Source organism: Lonchura striata, chromosome 9, assembly GCF_050655825.1.
Source record: "Lonchura striata isolate lonStrDom1 chromosome 9, ASM5065582v1, whole genome shotgun sequence".
Lineage (NCBI taxonomy): Eukaryota > Metazoa > Chordata > Aves > Passeriformes > Estrildidae > Lonchura > Lonchura striata.
Genome location: NC_140711.1, coordinates 10,882,219 through 10,907,650, shown reverse-complemented (window position 1 = coordinate 10,907,650; position 25,432 = coordinate 10,882,219). Strand labels below are relative to the sequence as shown.

Here is a 25,432-nt window from a genome sequence, read left to right as displayed (position 1 = left end):
GCAGCGCCCATCGCAGCACCGTGCCAGCGCCCATCTCAGTGCCCATCACAGCGCCATACCAGCACCCATCGCAGCACCCATTGCAGCGCCGTGCCAATGCCATGCTCCTGGCACCAGCCTCCTGCATTCAAGGAGCTACTCATGGGGACAGGAGCAGCATTTTGACACACTGGTTTCTAAAATGCCAGTTGCAACTTCCCAAAGATAGAAATAGAGCTGTAGAAAGTATCAGTTACACAGACACTCTGCCACCCCCTGCAAAACAGCACCTAAAATGTACCCAAGAGCAGGCAGCTGCAAAAGACTTTTTTTTATGCTGGCTATCGTATTTTGTTGTTGTTAGTGAATAATTTACTTTGAAGAATTTGAATTTTCCCACTCTCCCGGGCACAGATTTTCAAGTCTGCTTGGGATTTCTTTAATGCTATTTTTGTTTGATGGCTAAGTCCTTCCTGTCAGCGCCTTAGGTGCGCTGTCCACTTGGCACAATACTCCCCTAGATCTGCATTGAGTAATGGTGTGTGCAGGGGAAACATGCAGAACTGGAGCAGGCAAACTCATTTGCTAAAATACACCAAATGAGCACATACGTTGTTGAAAGGCCTGGAGGAAAAAAAAACTTTAATATTATAATAAGTCTAAATACTAAAGGGGTTTTTTTATGTAGTTTTGTCCAGTTGTTTAGTGTTTAAGTGCAACAAAATAAAAATATTAGGACCAAAGTGGAAACTGTAGGACAAACTTGAGAGGAAATTCCCCTGCAGATCAATGAACTACAGAAATTACAACAACCATGTCAACGTCAGGAAGTCCCAGAGTGTTAACTACATTTTCAGTATGTCCTAGACAAATAACAGGCACTGAGGCTCACAGGCCAGGACTCAATCCAGCTGTTTAATCACAGTAAAAACCCTTGATGACTTCAGTAGGGCTTCTAAGGTGTTTAAAGCTAATGTGTTTAACACTGCAGTCTTAGGCCTAATCCTCCCAGTGACTGAACTGATGGCACTCACACTTAGTTCTAGCACCAATTTTTCTCACATCCTCCCTCCTTTCTGGCTTTAGTCTGCTCCTCTGGTCATGCACCAGGCTGTTAATATCCCTGCTACATCATAGCAAGGCATTTGCTCAGTGTGAGAGGCACAAAAAATAATGATGTTACAACCTGATTTATGGAAAAAAGTAGAGCATTCAAAACATTTTACAGCTATACAGCTCTCCTGGGAAAGATCCCAGCATGACTGAGGAATGGTGCACATACTGCAGCATGTCAGAGCTTGGCTGCACATGTGGATGTACACAGACAAGCAAAAAATGTATCAGCACTGGAGGTAGCAGCCTGCAAGACAGAGCAAAGGACGGGAAAATGGTTCTGATCAAACAGTCTTGGCCCAAAGCCTGTTCTTACTGAAGAGGGAAGACAGAGCCAGAGATTAAAGTTAGGATTGCAAGAAGGGACCTTCTGGAGACTCCAGGATGTATATCAGGTACTATGTCCCATAATATTCTTTGGATTACAAAATTTGCTGATAGCAAATGAATTTTTGTTTTGATGGAATTTTTAATCATTATATTATTCAAGGTATAAGACACCTTTTATAAAATTTTTATTTTAAATCAGAGCAATAGAGTGAAGAAAAACACCACAAAGGCCCAGAAGTCTGGACATTCACCAAGAAAGTGTTGGAAGTAGGTTCAATTAATTGCTCCTAAGCAGGCAGTAAAAGCTGAGTGATGACTGGATGTGTAGGAAATATTCAGGAATATAAGGTGGTTGGATAAATTCTCTCACCTGAATGTGACTGAGTGCAAGAGTAAACCAGGACGGCTAACAAGCTCTTGGTAAACACACTCACCCTTTGATTAGTCATCAGCCTCTAGTTTTCCTTAAAAAATCTCCAAAGCAAATGCTTGTACCAGACTTGAATATCTGCTGTGTCTTTCCCTCAACAATAAAAAGTAAGAAACTCCTTCCACTACACAAAACTGAGTTTTTCCATACAGTTTTTATCACAAATTTTGCAATCTTTAGAAAACACCAGTCTATGTTGCCACTTTTACTATTTTCTCTCAGTTTTCTGTTATTTTTTATGCCCAAAACATTGGAAGTAAATATTATTAAGATATTTTATGTACTTTTGGGTTCTATGTCGGTAGTGCCATGGAACAAGAAGTAATGTTATAAACCCACCTTCAACTAAGATAAAACAACTTCATATATTCTCAAAACAATGTAAAATTAACATCTTTCAAAGAAGTAAAAAAAAAAAAATCCCTTCTGGTGGGTGCTTTAATGCCTTATGAAGGTCAAAGAAACAAGCTAGACATTTTCTCTGCAAAGTGAAAATGGTACATTTCTATGTGTGCCTACATTAGCAGTGGTCCTGATCTCATATCTCATAGGTTTGAAATTTTATATTATTCCAGAAAGATAATTAGAAATCCCAATGGTTTCCAAATACATGTATTGCTTAAATTAGACTGCCCTGCACTAGACCACAGAGCTGTCCTGGAGCAGAGGTTTGATGGGCAGAACATGTCCAGTTCAATCACTCTTAGAGGCCAGGACTAGAAGCCAGAGGTCAGTACATGCCATAGCTCTCTGCCACATCAGAATTTACTGGGAAAAGCACATAATCCCCAGGAAAACTCAGAATAGGCTTTGGGGAACAGACAGTGACTCACACTGCCAGGAAACCCCTGGTGTCACAGAGGACTCTTTCTGTTTTCTTTGCCCCAGCCCTGGGCACCCCCACCCCTGGCTGCTGGATGCTGCTGGCCCTTGCTGTGTTGTGACGCACTGCACCAGCACTTCCACTAAAGTGCTCAAAACAGGGGTGTTTGAAGCAAGAAAGAGAAATGTAAATGAACATGTTTCTTTCTTTGTCCTTAACTAAGCAGGATAGTTTGGTTTTGTAAAGAGAGTTATAGCTACAGGTAGAAAAAGAATAAAATATTCCCAATGATACAATTAAGCAGCTGCTGATGGATACAACTTCACACACAGGCTAGCTGTGTTCACCAGGTGTAGAAAACATCTTGTGTTTTTTCATGGATGAATATCCACACCCAGGAGGTCAGACTCAGGCCCTTCAGGAACTGGACTATTGCTATAAGGAACACCAGGCAAAGTGTATTAGGACAGGTCCCAAGCAGGGCTGTGCAAATTCCTTTACATTACACATGAACGACACTGAAATATCAGATTGTGATACCTGTAAGTTACATACAAACCAAATGATCCCATGTAGCATAGCCTTTCCAAATGAAAAATATGATAGCTGTGAAAAGAAAAATCCATGAGCAGAACTAAAATATAGAGTGAAACACCCTCAGCACCAGGCCTGGGACTCGCTTTGTTAGCTGTGAAAAATTTTACTTATTTATATGCTACATAAATAGCTATATAAATACATGGATGGATAATGCTCTCTCTTAGTAAAAAGAACTTTTGTGCTACATAAGTCCCACACATATCCCCTTGTCTCTAGCCATTCACTAGGTAACCTTAGCCCTAAACACTTGGCAGGCAGGAGACAATAGCAAGTGCCAGGAGCAGCTCTGCTCCTCCAAAGCCAGGCCACTGGGGGAAGTGTGGTAGAAGGATAAAGCCATGCTCATTCCCAGTGCTAGGAGGTGTTTCAGAAATCCTGCCGTTGAAGGTGATTATAATTTTTCAAGAGTGCCCGTGGAAATATATGCTGCTAGAAATGCCACATGGGAGAAGAAATACCTGAAATATTGTACACAGGCCTATTAGTTGTCCCTAAGTTTGAAAATGTTGACAATTTTCATTCACTTTTGAGGAACCCTTTCTAATATTTGATGTGACCACACGATATTTCATGCTCTGGACATGTCTGTGAGCAGGATGTGTGCATGAACTTTTAATGACCTAAAAAATACCTTCCACTATAGTTTACATGAGGGCTTTAGACAACAGCATATACCCTTCAGCTGTTTCTCCTCATGACATCCTGGCTGTTAAATTCTTTGCTTGCCTTGTTTTAATGCTATTGGTTTATTTGATGTGAAATCAGAAGCTCTGGGCAATAGGAGAGCCCCATGATTCTGTTGTGTTTTCATATTTTTTTCCTAGTTGTAGGTTCCCACTTCTTGTGCTGAAATTCCATAGGTTATGGGCCTCAGGAAAATGCTGTTCTCTTCTGGCCCTCATGAGCATCTGCCTTTCCTTCTGGATGAGAAGAAGGGCTGACTCTTGAAGAATGGGGGAAAACTACATTATACATCATGGCTGTTGTATAAAAATAACCTTTTCTTTGTCAGAACTGCATAACATAGATAAAATAAAAGGCCAACAGCTGAAGTGAGGCTATAGCAAAGTGATCTTAAGCTAACACAAAATACAATGAAATAAAAAAAGGCAGCAGGAGAAGTCTCCTGGATCTGTAAGCAAAGTGGTCTCTAACCGTGTAATCTGTGTGCAGTGCTACACATCATTCAGCAGAGCCAAGCATGCTGGTTTGTTTTGGCAGGCTGCAGTAAGTGAAGAAGAAAGGCTTTCTGAAAGCCACTTACCATCCTCTGGGAGGAAAAGGAACTCCCTCCCTCATGCCTGTTCTCAGACAGGAGTTTCCAAACTCTGCTTCCCACTGAAACTCTTGACGGCATTTTCTCTGGTGCAGATGGCTCCCAGCCCTCTGGCCGGGTAAGGTAATTCCACTGGCAGGGTGTGAAATCCCACTCCTAGAAGGCAGTCCTGTCCCCGGGGCAAGCTCTGGAGGCTATGTTAAGCAGCAGCAGTGACTTCGCTATCTGATACTCGGCTTGACGTTGCAGGTCCTCTTAGCACATGTTCACAAAAGGGGAGTTGTCCAAGGCAGGAAGGAGTTCAGCCAGAATCAAGTTTCAGAAAATCTGAGCAGAGGGATCCTCACCCATTTGAAGCCAACAAGAATTTACTGTCTGACCTCATGGGTCCAAGAATTTGACTATAGTTTGCTTAAACAAACAGTAAAAATAACCTCCATAAAAACGATTTTTAAAGACTTCAGAAGAGCACTAGGAAAATTATGTTGGACAAGATTTCCTTTGCTAACTGTGAGCTATAACCATTGCATTGCTGTTGAATGTTACTTCCAATGGCTGCAAAAGTCTGTAAGTCAGGATGGAACTACAGGCTAAATTTGCATTCATTCCCTCCTCTCTGACAGAGCATTCTGGAGGATTATTGCCATGAAAGACAGCATAATTTGGCCCAGGATAGTTACTTGCTCATACAGCTTGGTACTGCTAACTCGTTCTCCTGTTACTGTCAAATTCAAAACAACAGTTGATTATTATTACAAAGGTGATTAAAAGTAACCGTCTGCTCAGGAACACGCGGGGTGTGCAAGGTGAGCTGTGAAAGCAGACCCTCTCCATGCAGTTTGGAGTGCCTGGGAAGGCTGCCTGGGGACAGCGGACAGCAGAACTGCAAATTCCTGCCTAGAAGTGCCTCGAGTATTTTCTAGAAGCTTTCCTCTGACGCCAGCAGCCACATTAGAATGATCCTGTGCATTTATGCAGTCACATCACAAGCACAAGTGTGCACACAAGGTGTCAAGCACTACACAATTTGCCCTTTCTGACCTTTTACAAATTCTTCTTTTCAAGGGACACAAGATCAATCTCTATTTACCCTTTAAGAACATGGGAAAGAATTTCCCCATCACACTAGTTTTTATTTCAACAAAATGTGTAGGAGTGAACACTTTGTAATCTTACCCTGTATATATTTAACATTAAAAGCATTCACTGGCACCTGCTATTTTACCCTGTGAAACAGCATATACAACGCATTTTAGGGCTCTTCTAACATTTCTATTGCTATGTTGAAGGTTTTGATTAATATTATTCCGAATTTCTAAACTGCTGGAAATATGATTTATTTCAAATGATACTACTACAGGAAAAAAAAAGTGAAAACAAGTGTCCCTCCAAAAACTGTAAAACTAGAGTCCCTGGAAAAACTGCATTATCACTCAATGTAATAACATGATGCCATACTGTAAAAAAACTTTGGACACTTTTTTTCAAACTTACGTGTCACTAAAAGACTTGAATACACTGTGTTGCGCTCTATGGCCTAACTAATCCACCACTTCAAAATGACTGACAAGATTATTTGGAACTTCAAGAACTCCCAAAGATTCAAGATTATGAGCAATTAATACTGATCCTAAAATTAAATTAACAAACGATTAGTAAACCTTCAGCACCTCTGGTTCCAGACCTGCAGTTTCATGATTCATTGCTTTCAATTACTAAATGTCACAGTTACTTTACTCAGAACCAGCCTTGCAGATATTCCTATCCCTCAAGTTTTCCAGTAGCCCTTAGATTACTGCTGAGGCTACTAATAAAGCAAATTTTAGGTTATAAATTCACTTTTCTGCTTTCCATTTTCATACTGGCAGTCAGTCTAACTACAGATCTTTCTTACCCTGCATTATTATCTCATTTGTAAACATATTCTTTTCATCTAAGTTTTTTATTTTTTTTAACACAAACGACTGCCCAAAATGTACTGCTTGATCACACTCTGTAAGCACTTTAAAAAGAAGAGCCTGTAAATTAACTGATATTGGGGATACTGTGGAAAGTAATTTCATGCATCTCAGTGGATCATCACAAAGTGCATTCCTATTGAGATCACTTATTAAAAATCAAAACTTCATCTATGCCTTTGCTAAGGAATAAATGCAGAACTCAAGCAACCCACCATTATACTTCCTGTCATTCACTGTAAAATAGAAAGGAAAATACAATATTGTATTAGGTCAGTCACAGGAGGGACAAAGGACAGACACTTTGCTAGTTCAGTGGTATGGAATCTGTGTACTGCGTTTTGCAGTGCAGCAGCTGCAGGGTAACACTCTTGTGTCCCAGATTTCTTTGGGGGTCTCTAACCCATTCTCTCCAGCATCTCCCCTTGCTGGAAGGTGCTGCCAAGGGGCGTGTGTGCCACACCTGCTCACGAAGCAGACTTCACACAGCAGGGGCTTTGAGCTGGGACCCCATGGCCACTGCAGCTGGCCCTGCCCATGGCTGGGTAGCCGTGCCCACAGCACAGCCCAGCTGCAGTCAGTGCCTCTTACTCTCAGCCATGGCAGCTCTGAAAAGCAGGCAGATTCTAAATCTCATGCAGAGCTGAACAGCCCCCTGCCACTGCTCTGAGAGGTGGTGTGGAGCAGTGAGAGCTGCTGCGGGCAAGGTCCTTTCCTCCTCTGCATCCACAGAGTCCCTGGGGACTGCCAAAGCTCTCATGTGCAAGGGAGCTGAAGGCAGCAGGGTGCATGCTCTGGATATTGCTTGGACCAAGAAAGGCTCAAAAATTGAGAATGGAAGAATGAAAGTCAATGGAAACAAGACCTTAACTTTGGAAGACCTAAGAATTGCAAGAAAGAGGACACTGAAACCTGTCCTAAAATTACAAAAATGTGACATGTGGGGACATCAAAAATTCTATTAGTTTCCCTGTTTTATTGGACCTTGTTTTCAAGCTATAAAAAAGCACATGACCTTCAGCACTATTTATACTGAGGTCAGTACTTGAACCCAAGATGTAAGTATGCTTCACCACACCAGTTTACCAGCAAAGCTCCTAAGTCTTTATATTCCTCTAGCACTTTCAAGAAAATGGCCAAAAAATAATTTTAAAATTAAAGAAATATAAAATTAGCAAAATAATGTATGGAGGGACTTTACTTTTAAAGCTGCTTTACTTTAAAGTTGCTTTACTTACAAGAAATTTTGAAATATGCTCTTATATTTCTCAATTTTTGATAGTGAAACTGAGTCAAGGATCATTTTCTTGGAATAAATACCATTTCTCAAATATAATGATTGTATGGAGGGAAAAATGTTCAGGAGAACATGACTAAAAACCAACACCAAATGTTCAGGCTGTACTCTTGCAGGTGGTCAAAACTTCCTTTTAAAAATGTGTAAAACATTATTAAAAGGCAGATATCTTAATTAATAATTTATTTCTTACTCCAATTTGAAGTTAAACAACAGTTGCTAAAATTATAAACCATACTGAGATTTTTCTGAAGAACACGAAGATATAAGAGGCTGCCTCAGTATGAGATACCACGTCTGATGTTACCTCACAGCATCATGCAGTTTGATTTCTATCAGAAATGGCTAAAATATACAGTACCCAAATCTAATATAGACATGCTTTCCTGGCACACAGAATGGCTGAGATACAGCAAGAGACTCAGCCTGGTAACAGTGTGCTTTAGAAAATGGGATCCATTGGGTTCAGAAATTCCCTGTACTTTGCCTCTGTTTAAAAGGAATCTCTGAAGGGATGGTGCTGGCTGACAGAGTGTGTGAATCAGCACTAAAACAATAAACCAGGTGCAGCAGCTTCTCAACCATGGAGTGACCTGGCAAACCCAGCTTAGCCTATGCCAGCAGCATGGCTGTGCTCAAGTTCAGATCTCTAGAGTGGGAAGGAAATTTAAATATCCAGCTTAAAAGGAATGGCTAATGACAGTGCAGGATAAAGAAAATATTGATCTTGTTAACCTATAGACACATATTACTGGTAACATAAGCAAATTCAAACAGTTAAAAAGTGCTGCTTTTCTCTGATTGTGTCTTAAAGTTTGGTGCCAAAAACCGTGATCTGACCAATGTTAATTTGAAAAGTGAATATTGCTGTTGTCTTTTCTAATTTTTATTTTTTTCCTATTGTGAATTATACAACTCTGACCAGAAACACCAGATAGCAAATGTGCTTTTCCAGACTGTAACAAAAGAGAAGGGCCAGGCGAATCCAAGAGTCCACTAACTGTCACTGACTTGTAAAGCCTTAAGATCAGGCCACTGGCCCATAAACTCCTATCTCAGTTAGTGGAATATGTCTTCTCTCCAGCCTGTGTTTTGTTGAGGAAAAGCATTCCTTGGACATTCTAGTAATAGCTTAGGAGTAAAATGGGAATTTGCTGTTGATGTGTATGATGTCAGAATTTAGCGCTGTAACTTTGAATTAAAAATGAAGAGGATTTCCTATTATGCAATTTTAGTTGGGGTGAAGGGTCTTCCTTACAGTGTATCTATCATCCTACAAGGTTCTGAGTATTTCCTGCATAAAGATCTGTTTTCTGAGATTGTTCTGAGTATCTGCTGCCACACTGCTACAGCAACTTATTTCACAATGAGACTGGTCCAGCTGGACAAGCTAGTACAATGATAAAATTAACTGTAAAGGGAGAAAATTTATCACTCATAGGTCTCATAGAGAAAGATTATTATCATTTAAGCTTCAATTCAATGGATAACCTAAACACATGCTTGAATGGAAAAAGTATCAGTCATTCACCTAACAGACATATTTTGCTATTTAAGATAAGCCAGTGCTTTGCTGCCTCAAGGAGAGATAACTGAACCTACATACAGTTGTGTGGTGATTCATTTTAAAAAGGGCTAATAAATTATAGTTAGCTGTTTTAATAAGTGCTTAATCAATTGGCAATTATGTGTTATTGTGAACTGCAAAGGGTAAGAGGTCTGACAAATAATATGCAATGCTCCTGTAAAATCCACTTATAAAGTTGGGTATTTTTATCCATTCCTAATGCTCCCCTGAACTGGAGAAACTTTCTTTCCAGCCTAAGGCCCTTTTATATGCAGTATCTATACATGTAAGGTGTTATGGATGTGAGTCACCCCTAGACTGATAGCAATTCCCTCATGAGAATAGAGTCGGGATCTGCAGCACAGGAGTCCAGCTGGTTTAGGGCATTTCTAAACCTTGGAGCACTAGATCTGTCTGAGCTGTTTTCAAATATTTTTCACCTACAGAAAACTGTCAGGAGAAAAAACAATATATTTCCCATTTTGGATCTGGAAAACTGGAAACCTTAACAATTAGTAAAAACAATAATCTTTTAAAGTTCTCATTTAAAATACACAACGTTTTTATTTTCATTGTTTTAACAAGACAAAATGAGAATAAAAGTAGGTTATCAAAAGTGGGTGCTGGCATTCATACTTTTTTTTTAATTGACATACACATAATGTATATGAATAGCCACACATTTCTAGTGAAAGACTATGAACAAACACACGTACATATACAGAGATAGAGAAACGTCCTATACATACATACATGAGTGAATATACATATTTATGTGCATACAGTATACAGACGAGATACTATACAGGTACAGTCAGTGCAATATACTGTATAAGGCTACACAAACACCGAGAGGGTCTGGTGGGGTGGTGACAGCCATGAGAACAAAGCCTGGATGGTTGTGACTCGAGGCAGACGCTGGGGACGACCCGGCTGCTGTGTCGCGTTTTATGCGTCAGGCACACGCAGTTCCAACAGAAACATGGTAGGATACACCCAGTGCAAAACAGGACAGGTGGGAGTGTGTGGAGGAAATGTGTATGAGTAGACAAATAAGGTTGTTCTACCTAGGATACAGAATGTTTGGTTCATTTACAGAGAATGCCTATATATAAACCCATGCTTTCATGAATTCATGCCATTTTTTTATTTCTGTCTTTTCCTTTAAGAGTATTACAAAATTCTTGCCCTGAGTTAAACATAAACACACACAGAAAAGGGGGTGGGGAAAAAGGAAATAGCATGCTTCTGGGTTTTTTTTTAAATAAATTTGTAACCAAGGCACAATGTCTTCAAGAGTGGTTGCAAGACCATTTGAAATAAACTTAGCAAGTGCTATTGTTCTGGGATTGTGGCAAAACTAATTGTTTGCATACAAAAGTCTCAGAACAAGTTTTGAAGTGAATTTACAAGTTTAGAAGAGAACAAGTAAATTTATTACATATGCCTTAAAGAGAGATTCCCTGAAGAGGAAGGAATGCTACCAATGCTACCAAATTAAATAATTTGATAGGCAACTTATTGATGTTTGGACTGAAATTATTTCACACAAACAACATCATATATTTATTTAGCATTAGTTGTTACCTATTTTTAATAGAACCATGTACAGTGCTGTAGGAGCAGCTAAAAATGAGATGAGGTGCCTCCAGGTAATTTTCAGTCTCTTTAGTAGGCAGTACACACAGTGCACTGATTCAGCAAGCTGCAAGAAGCTCAGCTCACACATAGCCGATCTATGGTGGCATAAGTCTTTCAAGGCTGTATCTCTCTATGTCATTGACCTGTGTGAGTGTCTTACTGGAAATATTAGTTACTAGTTCCTGTGGCTCCCACCCTGTACACCATGCTCAGATCTGACTCTCAAAAGAAAGGGGTGCAGAGGCCATGCTTGGCTGTTGCCCTCACCTTCAAGCATTCAAGCTCCAGAGACACACAGTTATCATCAACTTCCAGGGGCTCTGGATGGTACCTCAAATTCCAGGGAACAGCCACCTTCATTGTGCTGCCTTGGCTGCAACATCTGTCCCTATAAATCTCTCTGTTGAGCTGACTGTTTTTCAAAGTGTTGAAACACACCATCTCAATTCTATCAAAACCAGGCACAACATAGCAACCCCCTGAATCCTCTGACCACACAGGTGAGGTCTTCTCATGTCTGTCCTGTGCCTATTCAAGAAACTGTAACTCCCAATCTGAGAAACAACTAGATAAGGACAGTAAAAAATGCTGAGCATGAAAGTAAAAACTTCATAAATGCTATGTTATTTCATCCTTTGTCAGAATATCTTTGCATTTGAAAGGTTTCAACAATTTCTGTCATGGAGCTCGCCTCTTTCTGTTTTCTGCTGACAAGCTTACAAAGTTCGTGCAAGAATAAGACATCAGGGTAAAGGAATGGAAAACTCATTCTCCGCTCTTCCATCACATGTGAAATAGTGGCAGCCATGCAGGCACTCAATGGCGAGGCAGGATGACAGACTCGAGGTGTGGTGCTCAGACCAGTGACTCTAGCCCACATCTGACACCCTCTTGCTGTGGGATTACTTTTTCTACAGCAGACCTGCTTTCACCCATTACTTCCTCCCCCTGACACACTTATTTTATGCCTAAACCCCATGCCACGACCCGTATGGAGAGCCACCAAAGCCATGCTGGGCTTTAGCACCTATGGTGACAGCAGTGCATGCTCAGATCCGCCTGTGCCTGCTGTTCCCCCGGCCGTGGGACACAGGCTGCTCCAGCACTGTGGGACCACACTTAAACCAGAGTCCTGGCAAAGCAATGCACTGGCCTGCTTCTGCTGCATGACCAACCCAGCTGAGTGATGAAGAAAAGATGTTGGGACAGCAATAGCAGGCTTGTCTGCCAGCAAAAGACAACTTTGACTCATTTGCTTCTCATGCCTATCAGTCAGGTGTGCCTTGGAGGTGAGGGATAATGGATGTGACAATTCCACCTACTTCAAGGTTTGCATTTTCTTTTCATTTTTTATTTTAAATTTTACTTTTTTAATAAGTATTCTCTATTTCCAATTTGCATATTTAGAAACCATTTGCACTGCTCTGGACCCACACACTGATTAGGTAAGACCAGATTCAAGCTGCAACTCAACACAATGCAATGTGGAGCCTTCCCCAAAGCATTTACATTCTTGTTGCTCTCATCCAAAATGTTGACAGCATATTTGGCTGGACTGTCGACAGCAGAATTTTGCTTTCATGTATGTGCAAGAGTTGTCTTTGCAGGAAAATCCCGGAACTATGGAAAGTAATCCAACCACTCCCTCTTGTGGGCTCAGGGTTCTGCTGCACTTTAGAAAGGCACAAATCGCATAAATCCAAAATCCGACAGATTCTTAGCAGTGCAAAGTCTCCAGAGCACTGTGAGATACTGCTGGACACAGTTCATGCTTCATGCCCTGGCACTTCTTTCTAGCTGACAGCAGTCAGGGTGACAGATCCCTGACTCTCGTGAACATTTTTACTGAACAAGAAAGGAATATCCTACACCTCTGGATTCAGGATCTAAATACACTTAGACCACACACACTGAACAAATCTAGACATCATCTCAAGGCAAAATTGGACCCTGTCCCATCAGTGAAGTGCCTGTGCCACAGGCTTCTCTCTGTACCCCATTGTGGGTTCTTCCATGCCTGTCCAGCCTCCCAGGTAGGACCCAGAGGATTTCCTTTCTCCCTGCCATTTGTAAAACCAGCGTCCACAAGATTCAGTCTACACCTACATTCCTTTTTCTTTGCCTACACCAGACACTAAAGATTTCTCCATGACAGGGCCATTCGAGAGAGAGACATAATTTTTAAAGTATTCAGAGTAAAATATACCTGGTTTTCCACTTTTAGACATGCAAATGCATTTCATTGTATCAGTGACACATAAACTATGTAAAATCACTGTCACAGATACTGTAGATTGCACCCCAAATAGTTTTTTTGCACTTTCTAATTGCACAAAAACCAAACATTAAGCAATTCCTTAATTGACAGTCATACCCTTACCAGTATACTTTCATCTGAAACCTCTTACTTTCTCATCTATTACACTGAGCTTATGAATCCTTGGGGCAGGAACAGCCTTTGTTCCATGCATATTCTCTACCAACAAGTAACTGTGACTCTTGGACACCACCACAGCCAATATTGTGGTAGATCCTAGTGGCCAACATTAAGTAGGTTTTGTATCCAGGGACAATCCCAAGCCTTATTAAATGTGATGGCTAAACATAAGGAGTAATTAAGTTCCTTTAAGTGAATATCTTCTCAGGCAAAAATAGAAGCTACCATCCAAAGTAATAAATAGTGTATAGAAAGTCCAGACCAAAGCCCCATGGGGCTCTGATTACAGAGCAAGCAGCATGGGACTGTTCCCACACTATGGACACATATTTTGGATGAAGAAAAAGATCAAGTATCAAAAAGGAGCAACCATAACCTTGGCTCCAGGAGCACAGGAACAGACATCTCAGAGGCATTGCACTGGCTCAAGAGGAACACTTGGCACGTATACACAGGGGGAGGAGAAGGATTGCCACTGTCCCATGAACAGTTCAGTATGTTTTGCTATTCTATGTCCAAAATACACAATAGACTTTCAGAACTTTTGAAAATTAGAGGAGAAAAGAGGGACAGAGAAAATTATAAGAGTGGCAATTAGCACAGCAGTTAGATATTCCCTTTGAATAGAAATCTGGGACTGTATGTCCCCTGAGATTTTTAACCAGCAGCTCACGGGGATCATTTTTCCCTTTGGTCCAGAGGGCAAGGATGACAGAAGTTGATTCTTTCTTTGCAAATCCTTGTGCATGGTAAGAGACAAAATAGCAGAATCACTAGAGTCTGATGTTAGTTCTAGGCTGAGATTCATCAAGGAGTGCATGTAGCACAGAGTGACAGTACTGAGAGCTGACATGGGTCTGTGCTGTATAACAATTTATTTTTTTTACTAACATTTCCCTAGTAATCAATCTGGATGAAAGACTACTTCAGTCCACAGCGTTCTCCATCTACCTGCAATGACTGTATCTCTTCCATATAATGGAAGCTAAAAGAAAGGCTGCTGTGATCAGATATGGAACACTGGATCTTGATTTATAGGTGCTCCTTTCTCAGCAGCAGAATTCATCAGCTGCAGAATCAGGAGCCCAACTCTGCTACTGTGCCCCACAACTGCAGGGTATTTGCTGACTCCTTGAACTCTTGTACACTACTGCTGGGAAAAAATGGAAACTTTAAGCTGAGAATAATAGAAGAGCACAGATGCTTTGTTTATGCTCACAGAGTATTCACTTTCAGATGCACATTTGCCAACTAAAGCATGATGATGTCAATTCATTGGGGAAGTACTGGGTCTAGGTGCCTTCAAAAATAATTATAGCCATAATGGTAACAATTTACATTCCCAGCATTCATTAATTACAGGGTGACCACAATGTTTACAAAGCATACAAAGACTATAATATGTTATGTATTCACAACTAAAGCTAGAGACATTGCAAGCTGGGCTTGTGATTTTTAACCGACCCAATACAGAGGGAACTTAGGCATGAGATAAATATGTAGCTGTGCTGCTGAAGAGTACACAGTACTTGTCAAGAGTTAATTCCAAATTATTTGTTTAAAGCTTTGTGTATTTTTTACAATGAGCTTTTACTGCACTTAAATAGCAAGGCATTGCTCTACTCATGCATATGAAAAGCAGGTAAAATATGTCTCAGCTTCTTGGTGGTACTTCCCTTCCAGCATGATTTTGTTTTAAAATGGAAGGATTAGAATAGGTGTTTGGGATTTTTCAGCTGGAGTACAAAATTCAATAATAGTTGCCCTGAAGATCTCATATCAGTTTGAATGCTAGATTTTTTTTTTTTTCCACAATACAATATGTGCATTTTGGTTGCATTTCAGTTACCATCTAAATACTGAGTCTTAAATAAAATATTATCTTAATTGTTGTGTGGAGGAGTAGGGAGGCTGAGGCTGGAACAAGCCTCCTCCTTTTCTCCTTCTCTCCTTCCCTCCCCCTCCCTCCCTCTGGGGCAGGGCAGGAGCAGGTGGGGCAGCCCCAGCGAAGCCTCTGCTCCCCCTGCAGATGCAGGATGTGGGACAAGGGATGTGGGATGGGCCATCCAAATGGGGTGTGCTGGGCCCTGCTCCCCCTCCACCCAGAGCTGAGCCCACCTGCCCTCAGTGGGATGGGGGCCCAACCTCAGCAGCACCCTGCTTTGCCTCGTCTCTCTGGGGTAAATAAAGCTTTTCCTAATCCTGTTGGATTAGCCAAACTGTCCATTTTGAACAGTTGCTAAAGTGCATTTTCACCCAGGCTGCCTCTGGCACAGACCCAAGCGATCCCAAGGGGTTTCTCTCCTGCCCTTGCTCACACACCCAGTGTGCACTACCCCTGTCCCAGGCCAAGGGGATGTGAACACAAAGACAAACCCCCCCAGCTGCCTATTCAAAGTAGAAAATCTGCTTAGTTCTCTACCTACATCACTATGTTGGAAAACTGGGCTGGAGCACCCCTGGTCTTTCCTTCCTAGCTCTTTGAACCTTGGAATTTCATGTCTGTACCCCAGTTCCCTCGGCCTGCCAGCCCCAGGCACCAGCTTCCCTCAGCACTTGGTTATCTTACAAGTCTTTTTAATTTTTCTACCTAGATATGAATTTAAGGAGCCAACTTGTATGTAAAATTCTTGTCTATCAAAGACACATTCTCATACAAACTATTGATGGATTCACTTCATTTGGTGCAAGAAAATGGTCAAGTCCACTCTTGAGAGTCCTTTCCCCTTTGCTATATTATTTTCATACAAATCATAAAATAAGTGAGAGCTGTCTGAATTCTGGAGGGTAATGGTTAGTTTGTCCATCTTGTGCCTTCTGTCACGTTTACCAGTGTAGTCATGTGGGGAAAGTAAAATGCTGCCTCAGCTTCCAGAGCGCTCAGGCAGACACTAGGCAAGTAATGAAATGAGCTACAATTTTTCTAAAATAAACCAAAAAAAGTTTCAGTGTTGATGCTGATATATTTTCTAGCTTTTTCTTCATTCCTTCAATGCATGTTGAGACTGCTTAATTCATAGCTGTTGATGTATTTGCACTCCCTCTTCTGAGTTATTCCTTCTAATCTCAGCATGGCTTCTGAATTTTACTTTGATCATCTCTGTAAAGCTTAAATCTTCTTTCCTTGCTTAAATTTGAGCTAGATATCACTGCCTGGTCCCCCACAAAAATACACCAAACCTTAAGAGGCATACAAACCCTCAGAATTAAGATAACATACCTTGAGGAGGCAACAGGAAAGGACAGTGCTGTCTGGCCACTGAAAAGCAAGAAACTAACAGGCAGCATGAAGAGAGGTTGCACATTTACAGATAAGGAACACAAGTTTTGTGGAAATCTATCTGAAAATAGGTTCTGCTTTGCAGGAAAGCTAAAATATGAAACTCTAGCTATCAGTAGTTTTGTTTTCAAAGCGTGTGGTTTTCTTCAGACCATCTATCTTAAAAACATGCATTGCTGTTCTGCTATGCTGCCTAGTACATGGGGTTTTCCAATCACTGTCTACAAATTAATGAAAACAAACCTCACTTTACAAAGTTCATTAGCAGAAAAAAAAAATCCCAAGGTGCTTATATGATCTCTTTTTTTCTTAAAATGGAAATGAGTAGGATTTTTCTGTGCTGAAGACTGTTTTAGAGAGGCATGGCAGTGATGTGTACATTAAAACTTTGGATGCAAGATGTTCTGCTCTCCAGCAGAGGGACTTCCACAGTCTGCTTGAAGCGTTTTCTTTTGTGACAGACATGCTCAGTGCACACACAGCCTGTGTGCCACGGGGATATCTGAGCTCATCGAGGGAATATCATCCTTTGTTACCCTGAGGTGAAGCTGTGGAGAACGGTAGGATGGTGGGGAAACATCATTGCATAGCAGTGCTACCTGTGACTCCAGATCCTGCTTGCATTACACAAGTGAACAGCTTTGCTCAGCGTGGCTGTCCCATGGCAGGACTGAGCGTTTTCCACTGCAGGGTGGAACCCTTGACCAAATCTGCTACAGAAACTCAGGCGCCAGCACAGAGGTTCCAGCAAAATGGGTGAGGAGTTATTTACTGGGGCAGCTGGGGACCTTGTATATTGTACTTCATAAGCCTAATAAAGTGGTTAAATTCTACTCTTCTCTGTCCACTTAGATGGCTACAAAAGAGAGTTACTTGTTTTCATTTCCATATAAAGGCCAAATACAGATGGACTTTTACTATCTCTAATGTTATTCACAACACACTTCTTTTCTCTAAGATATAAGTTGTTTTACTTTCTACAACATTTGTCCATTCCCTGTAACTTTTTGTGAACAATGTCATACCTCTATAGAATGAGAATCACTAAGGCTGAAAAATGCCTTTAACCCAGCACTGAAAAGCCCCCTACTAAACCATGTCTCCAGGTGCCACATCTACATGTCTTTTAGATTTCTCCAAGGATGGTAGAATGGACTCTTCCACTTCCCAGGGCAGCCTGTTCTGTTGCTTGACAACTCTTTCTGTGAAGAAATTTTTTTCTAATATAAGCACATGGTATCCTACTGTGTGTGACTAAGTGTCAAAGCAGGTCACTGACCATTACCCTGCAGATTATGGGGCCTTCATTCTGCTCCCTGTGTCCATCTTCCTGCTCAGGGGGCTGCTCCTGGAGAACAGCTGGTCTTACTATTGAACACTGAGGCAAAGAAGGCATTGAGTACCCCAGCTTTTTCCTCATCTTTTGTCATTGTGTTCTCCACCATCCAAAAAGAGGGTGGAGATTCCCCTTAGAGTTCCTTTTGCTGCTAATATATCTACAGAAACATTTTTTACTATTTTTTATCACAGTAGACAGATTAAGAGCTAGACAGGATTTGGCCCTTCTAAGTTTCTGCCTCCAAAACCTCATGACACCCTTGTCCTCCTGAGTTGCCTGTCCCTTCTTTCAACTTCCAAAAACTCTCTCTTTTCCTGAGTCCCAGCAAAAACCCTGTTCAGACAGGCTGGTCTTCTTCCCCGCTGGTTTGTATTTTGGCACTTGAGGATGGCCTGCTTCTGCATGTTCTTTCCTTTCTTTACAAGACAATTCATCATATCTAGAATACTTCTCTGCTACTTACACCCCTCTCTGTAGGATATTTTTATTTAGATATGCATTTAGTAAAAACAGCAATGAGGCAGTTTTGTTGCTCAAAAATATTCTATGCTTCTGCCATTATTACACTTCCAAGTCCCCCACCTGACTTCCTCTGCTACTTCCTTGATTTCTTAAACTTTGTCCTTTCACAATCAATAACTTCAGTTCCAGGATAAACTTATGTTTATCTTTCAGTTTAAATTGAGATAATTTGAGACTTCATCCAAGATTTCTTTGTGCAACCAACACTTTGCAATTCCCTCACCATTTCCCAGAGCTAAGGACAGAAGGCAGGCTTTCAATTTCACTCAACATTTTGGTAAATGCTGGCTGCCCCTACACTACAGAATTTTTAGCATTCTGCTCCAGAGACCAGCCACATAATTAATCTCTACTCATAAGCCCTTTCTTCTTATTTTTAGATGATCCCTCTACTGCTTCCCATCAATATACCATAGATATATTCTGTGAATACTAACTGATTAATCCTCATCATTCCTACATCAATAAGCAAACAAGAAATAAGAAAATAAGACATAGGAGAGTTAAATGACAATAGTTACATAATTACCTAATATATTATTGGAATTATAAGATAAGTTTCCTTAGATCAGATCTATTTTAAATTATTAAGCATAGTCACTTCTTTGAACAATTGTATTAAAAAATGATGGATTTTGAGAACTCATTTGCAAATTTGTCTTTTTTTTTTTTTTTTTTCCAAATTAAGCATTTTGAAAACCACAAATCTGGGATCCATGAAAATTTGAGAAAACCAATTAACTGTAATCTGCCCTTTCCCAGATTTTATATTCCTGTTTGAATGTTAGCTTGCCCATCTGATCAACAAAGAGGGGAATAACACAATACATCTCAATCTTTTGGAAAGTCTAATTTGCTCATTATGATACTGTTAAGAAAGGCAGTATCAATACAATCAATAGCCACAGCACACAAAAATAATACCCTGTATGTCACAATCCAGCAGATTGAGAATGAGCTAACAGCCCAGCTGTTGGAGACACATTTCACCCACCAAACGTTATTTGCACATTAAGATAGAATAGGTGTTAAAAGAACAATCAATGTTTGTATCTGCCATGGAGATAAGACTTTCATCATTCCTCTGAAATCAGGGTCAAATCCACACCTTTAAAAGTTATGCTATCATAGTAAATGGCAACATAATAGAGGGACAGTAAGAGATTGTCAGCTGGAAGGGAAGACTTAGGGAGAGAAAGCTTGCACTAGTTTTTCTTGAAGTCATGACCATACCATACATTATTCAATTAATAAGATCACCCTCCCACAGTCACTTGAAAATTCCTCTTATCATCTTTGTTCCTTTCTTCTGTATGAATTGAGGTGGATTTTTCCCTTCACAGTTTCAGTGAACCCTGGATGCAGCTTCTAAGAGGCTCATTATCTCTTCTATCACATCAGCATCTGCTTTCAAGGCTTATTGTTTAGTTCTTAGTATAAACTGACAGGCTAAAATCCCTTCAAAACACCCAAGGTGCCTTTGCCACTGAGTAAACAGCAAAGCATCAGGAGTGCTGTAAAACCCATTTAATCAAAAATATATAGTACAGGAACACTGGGACACTGAAGACCTTTGGAAGTACAATTACCCTAATTTCTTCCTTAGATGAAGGAACACTTGATGTGTTATTTAAATGGGCTGTCATTTTGAATCTCTATTATATATTTGATTTGCTTATGTAAAATATGTTTTAGAAATGTGCAGGGTTCTCTCAGTCCTCGTGTCTGGCAGCACTTAGAAGCAATACAATCATATCAGTTCATACAGGTTACAGAGCTGTAATCTGTACAGACTTGGCTATCCAAATATAACCTTCCTAACAAGTTGCTGGCTGGAGTGAGTAAATCAGCCTTACTCTTGTGGTCTTTGCTTTGGTCTAGACATCATTGGAGCAACTCACCAAGATACAAACACAAATATGTGACTATTGCAAAGCAGTCCTCAGGGAGATTTCCACTCAAATCTCAGTGACATTCAATAGTATTTTGGGGACTAACTCCCTGAAAGCCAGACAAAATTTCTCCATCAAAATAAGGGTGCCTGTGTATGCATACACATATGCATGTGCACCTAAATCCATCTGTGTTCCTGTCTCCTTGTGCACATAGACCCCACACATACACACCAGTGATGCAGTGCCACAGTGCTTTGACAGAAGCCATTCACACAATGTTTAAGCAAAACCTCTTCTTTCAATTGCTACTCTCAGCTAGTTCTGTCAAATTAATAATACAGGTCTGTGCAACCAAATGTTACAATATCGGTATTAGCATATAAAATAAATGTAAGTATAGGTTTCCCGTGTCTTTATTTCTTTTCCATTTTCTCTCTATTGGAGAAATTTGCCAAACCCAAACACTTTCATTTTTTCCTATGTGGCAGTTTTGTTTCTGATGATGACAAAAAAAGTATCGCTGTTTAAGATAAAAGGAGATGTTGCTCCTCTGATTTGGTTGGTTTTTTTTTTTTGTTTGTTTTTTTTTTATTATTCCTAACCATGTACAATAAATATAACTACAGTGGACTATTTAATAGTCCTGTAAGCATTATATGGTCTATAGCTGAAGAGAGCTTAGCTGCCTCAACTAAACAAAATCACTTGCTGTAAGAGCAGTTTTCAGGACAGTGATAAATCACAGTGTAATACAATCATGCATTAAGCTCCAACCAGATGTGAGACTGGCACAAATATTAAAGTACAACTGGGCAGAAGTCAAGTATGTACAAGTCATTGACAACATTGGTGTAAGTGCTCTAGACAAGACATTTAAAAGAAATTTACATAAAAACATAGATTAAATTTATCAAAGTTTGATAAATTTTAAGACAGTAAAAAAGTACAGAAAGCATGAAAAAATAAAAAACCCAGCCAGTTCATACCGTACAGTTTTACTACATTGATATTACAGAATGAAGACAGAAAAAGATACAAGGAATCAAGAGCAAAGAAAATTCTGCTGGATGTGGCCAGTGGAATTTCATTGCCAATGAGAGATGCGCACGCACAGATGCACGCACAGAAAATAAAGACATAAACCAAAAAGCTCATTTACTGGAACACATGACAGACAGAGAGGTGGGGACATTTGGCATGTTGCAGCACATGGAGTCATTCCCGATCGGCTAACGATGGTACCTGGCTCGGCTGGAGGTCGCCGGGCTGCCTGAGCGGCGCCACCGACGCAGGAGGAACTCCCGACGTGGACGCGGAGCGGCCCAAGCGGCAGCTCGATTTCGACTCTGCAGGGAGAGAGCAGAAACACCAGTGAGCAGCAGCAGGGTACTGCTGCAGCAAGCTGGAACGCCCTGGATCCAGGATTCCCTTGAAATGGAGACTCCAGCCTTGGTACCAAGTTAAAGTCTTGGACACATGGCTGAATCATGAGAGAAGTTGAGATCAGAAGAGGGATTCAGGCAGGACTCATGCCATGTCCTGGCCTCTTTGCTCTGGCAGCTCTGAAGGATAGAGCATAAAGCAACAGACAGGAAGAACACAAAAGAAGCATTCCTGTTTCCCCACTTCCCTGATCCCCAGCACCTTTTCTACTCCTCATGTAATACAGCAGTGATTAAAGGAGTCACAGAGGCTTGTGCTCTCACCTCTCCATCCCAGAGCTGAGGGACATGGCAGCTCAAAGAATGGCTGTGCTGAAGGAAATCATGAAATGCCAGAAAATGAAGGAGGAGGTATGTAAAAGGGGTGAGGATACTGCCACACTTGGGGATTTGGAATGAAACAAAAAATACTTGGGAATCTTATGTCAGTGGCAATGAATTGAGAGACAAAGTAGGAAGAAGAGACAAATAAAAATGTCAGCAGTGGCAAAGTCAGCTGCCTAGAATCAAGGTGATAACAGAAGCAATGTTTGGCTTGAGAGAAAGCTCCATTTCAGAGAAGAACTTCACAAAAATGACACAGTTATTTGATTTTCCTTCTGCTGTTTTATATGGAGTAATTTCTGAGAAGGTTTCCCATTGATTTCCAGCACAGATTACTATTGTACACACTGACACGAGGTGACCATGCAGTTCAGGAGGCCTGGATGAAGGTTTTTATATGTAAGCCATGCTGACACCCATGTGCTACCTCAGCATTCAGCTGGTCTGGAGGAAACTGTCTTATCCTGAAAAAAGGATCTGTTTTTTTCTGCCCAAGAAATTTTTTTGTCCTTACATTTCCTTTATATGGCTGACCTCTCAGTCTATGGCTCTACTCAGATCAATGTGTTCATTCTCCTCATATTTCATAAACCTTCTTCCCAACCTTGTACCTGCTTTTTGTATTTAGTGGGCAAACACTGAAAATATTTAGACTTACCAGACAGATTTGGTAAAATAACAATCTCACTTTTCACATTGACAGTGCTGCTTTACCATGAATAACGAGTAATTACAACATCATTATTCATTACAATTTAAAGAATTTTTAGGTTTTTTAAATTAGGTTTGAAGAATTCCTCCTATTCAATTACATGTTTTCAAGAAGAAAGGAAGGACCTGTACCTCATGCAGTTGTGGTTTAGCAAATTTGTCTCTGAAGCACATCTTTTGCCTGTGTCTGTCTGAAATTTATTTTGTCATGCCTCATTTATACAGCTGTTTTGTCTGTGCTTGTTTTACACTGATTTCTCTATTTTCTGTGTGGATTTCTAGTATTACCACTGGCCACTGGTTGGGCCACAGCTTGAAAGGAAGAAGATACTTATTGCCAGCATGACCTTAGAATCACCTGGCACACATTGGAGACTTGAGACCAGCTGGCACATTGCTCCACATACTAGCAACATGCTGAAATGGATTCTTCCACTCTCACTGCTGCTTTCTCATTGTCACCTTCAATGCTTATTTTCTTCAGATATTTCAGAATTCAATAGGGCATGGAGAAGAGCTATCCACTTATGCTGGAGCACTTAGACCAATGAAAGCATCTGTATGGGTGAATATTCATCAACTAAATATTAATAGGTTAGTTAACATCCATCTGGCTGAACAGCAAAAATATTTATGCTGCTTGCCGAATGCATTATTCAATTCACTCTCTCCTAGTCAGTCTGTAAACACACCACGAGTCAACACAGCCATAGGCACACAGAAAGGAGCAGACTGGCCTCCTCCATAACCTTGCTTTTGTACATAGTCTGCTGGTTTGCTTTTCTTGGACTTGAGCAGTTACTCTGAAGGTTGATTAGGTTTGTTTTTGTTCTGATTTCACACTGTCTGTGGGCCAGATTTCTGACTGTTTCTTTCAGTAATATAGATATAATAATGGATCTCATTATTATATCTCATCTCTCATCTCCTGGAATTTGCTAGGGTTTCAGAAAGGACAAGAATTGGGTTTTTTTCAGTTGTTTTATTTTGCTGCTAAGTAAAGATTCTGTTTCTGCTGTGACAAGCAGAATCAGACACTTAGCACGTAAAAAACTCCAAGACACTGTCTGACTGAATTATTTTCTTTGCTTTAGGAAAGCAGAAAGAAGTGTCATAATTTCCAATTTGGATCTATGAGCAACAGCAAGAGATTACCATTTGCTTGCCAGAGAGACTCCTTTCATCTGGCATCAAAGAAATAAAACCTATCACACACAGATGAAGTATTATTCCTTTATCTCCCTGTAATATATGTTACAGTATTAAGAGAACTATTGTGATCTCCATGGTGATCCTCACCAAAAGGTGCTTTAGACATGGCTCCATCTAGCTTTTGTATCTCAGTGGCAATATTTTTAGACCAAATAAATACTGTATTCTACTGTAATTAGTGGTCTGAGTAACAGCACACCACTTTGAGGGAAAACTAGTCCATAAAAGGTCTGTTCTTTAAGTGCTGCAGAACTCATTGCTCAGTGTTCTACAGCATGTTATTTTTCAGCTATGGGCAGCTTATTCACTCTACTGGGTTTATCCAGGTTTTCCTATTTAATGCCAAGAATCTTAAAGGAAAAACTACTGCTAGCAAATATTAGGGATGATTATTAGTGTTTAGAAATTCATGTTTATCTCTTGTGGATGATACTGAGACAGCTCAGTATTAACATCTGAAATTAGTAGTCTTGGACTTCTTGAGAAGTCTGCTTAGTGACAGCAATTCATGGTGTGGAGCCGAGTTCTATCATCCATCCTGACAGGCACATGGGGAAGGCTCTGTAGGCCAGGGGATGCAGGGTATGTGAGCAGCCTTTAGAGATGCCCCTTGAAATCAATGGGCAGAATGAGGTCTGAATTCAGCAGATTCCTGGGGGCAGCCAGAAGTCTGTGAAATCTTATGCACAAAAATGTTCATAAAATTCACTTGGTGTATTTGGAAATTTAGCGTTATTATTTGGCACAGTTTCAAAGGTCACATCTCTCACAGTGACGTGATGCGCTGCAGGTCTCTGGGAGGCAGGTGCAGCGTGGTGCTGGGAGGGCACAGTGGGCCAGTGGGTCTCAGTCCCCTCTTATGGCACCCACAGTGGCCACAGCACTCAGTGGAGTGGGACCACAGCCCCCTGACACCAAACCCACAGACAAAATCAGCTGCAATGGGCCGAGCATCACTGCACTCGGGTTTAAACTCAGCCTTGACAGCACCAGGAGGGTTCCACATGGAAACAGCCAAGCATTTACTTCCAAAAGGCAGCATTAAGGATGAGAACTTTAGGAGGGACTGTGCAACACAGAAATACAGGTTTTCCAAACACAAATAGGATTGCCTTAAAGGTGCGTATTTAATTATGCGTCTAAGCACTCATATAAATGGCTGGCTTTCCAAAATTGCAGGGGCTGCCAGCATGACTAAAGATGTAGAGGCTTGGCTGATTGTGTTTGGGACACAGGGGTTTTATACCAACATGCTA

At 40.7% G+C, this 25,432-nt stretch overlaps 1 protein-coding gene across 4 annotated transcripts in view; it reads right to left on the bottom strand.

The window, feature by feature from the left end:
* NYAP2 (neuronal tyrosine-phosphorylated phosphoinositide-3-kinase adaptor 2) overlaps positions 1-25,432 on the bottom strand; it is a 137,022-nt gene that overhangs the window by 6,340 nt on the left and 105,250 nt on the right. For all 4 annotated transcript variants that reach the window (XM_021553646.3, XM_021553645.3, XM_021553647.3 and 1 more), the window contains one exon: positions 21,730-21,833. In XM_021553646.3, the coding sequence (XP_021409321.1) occupies positions 21,730-21,833 (104 nt within the window). The remainder of the gene's footprint in view (positions 1-21,729; positions 21,834-25,432) is intronic.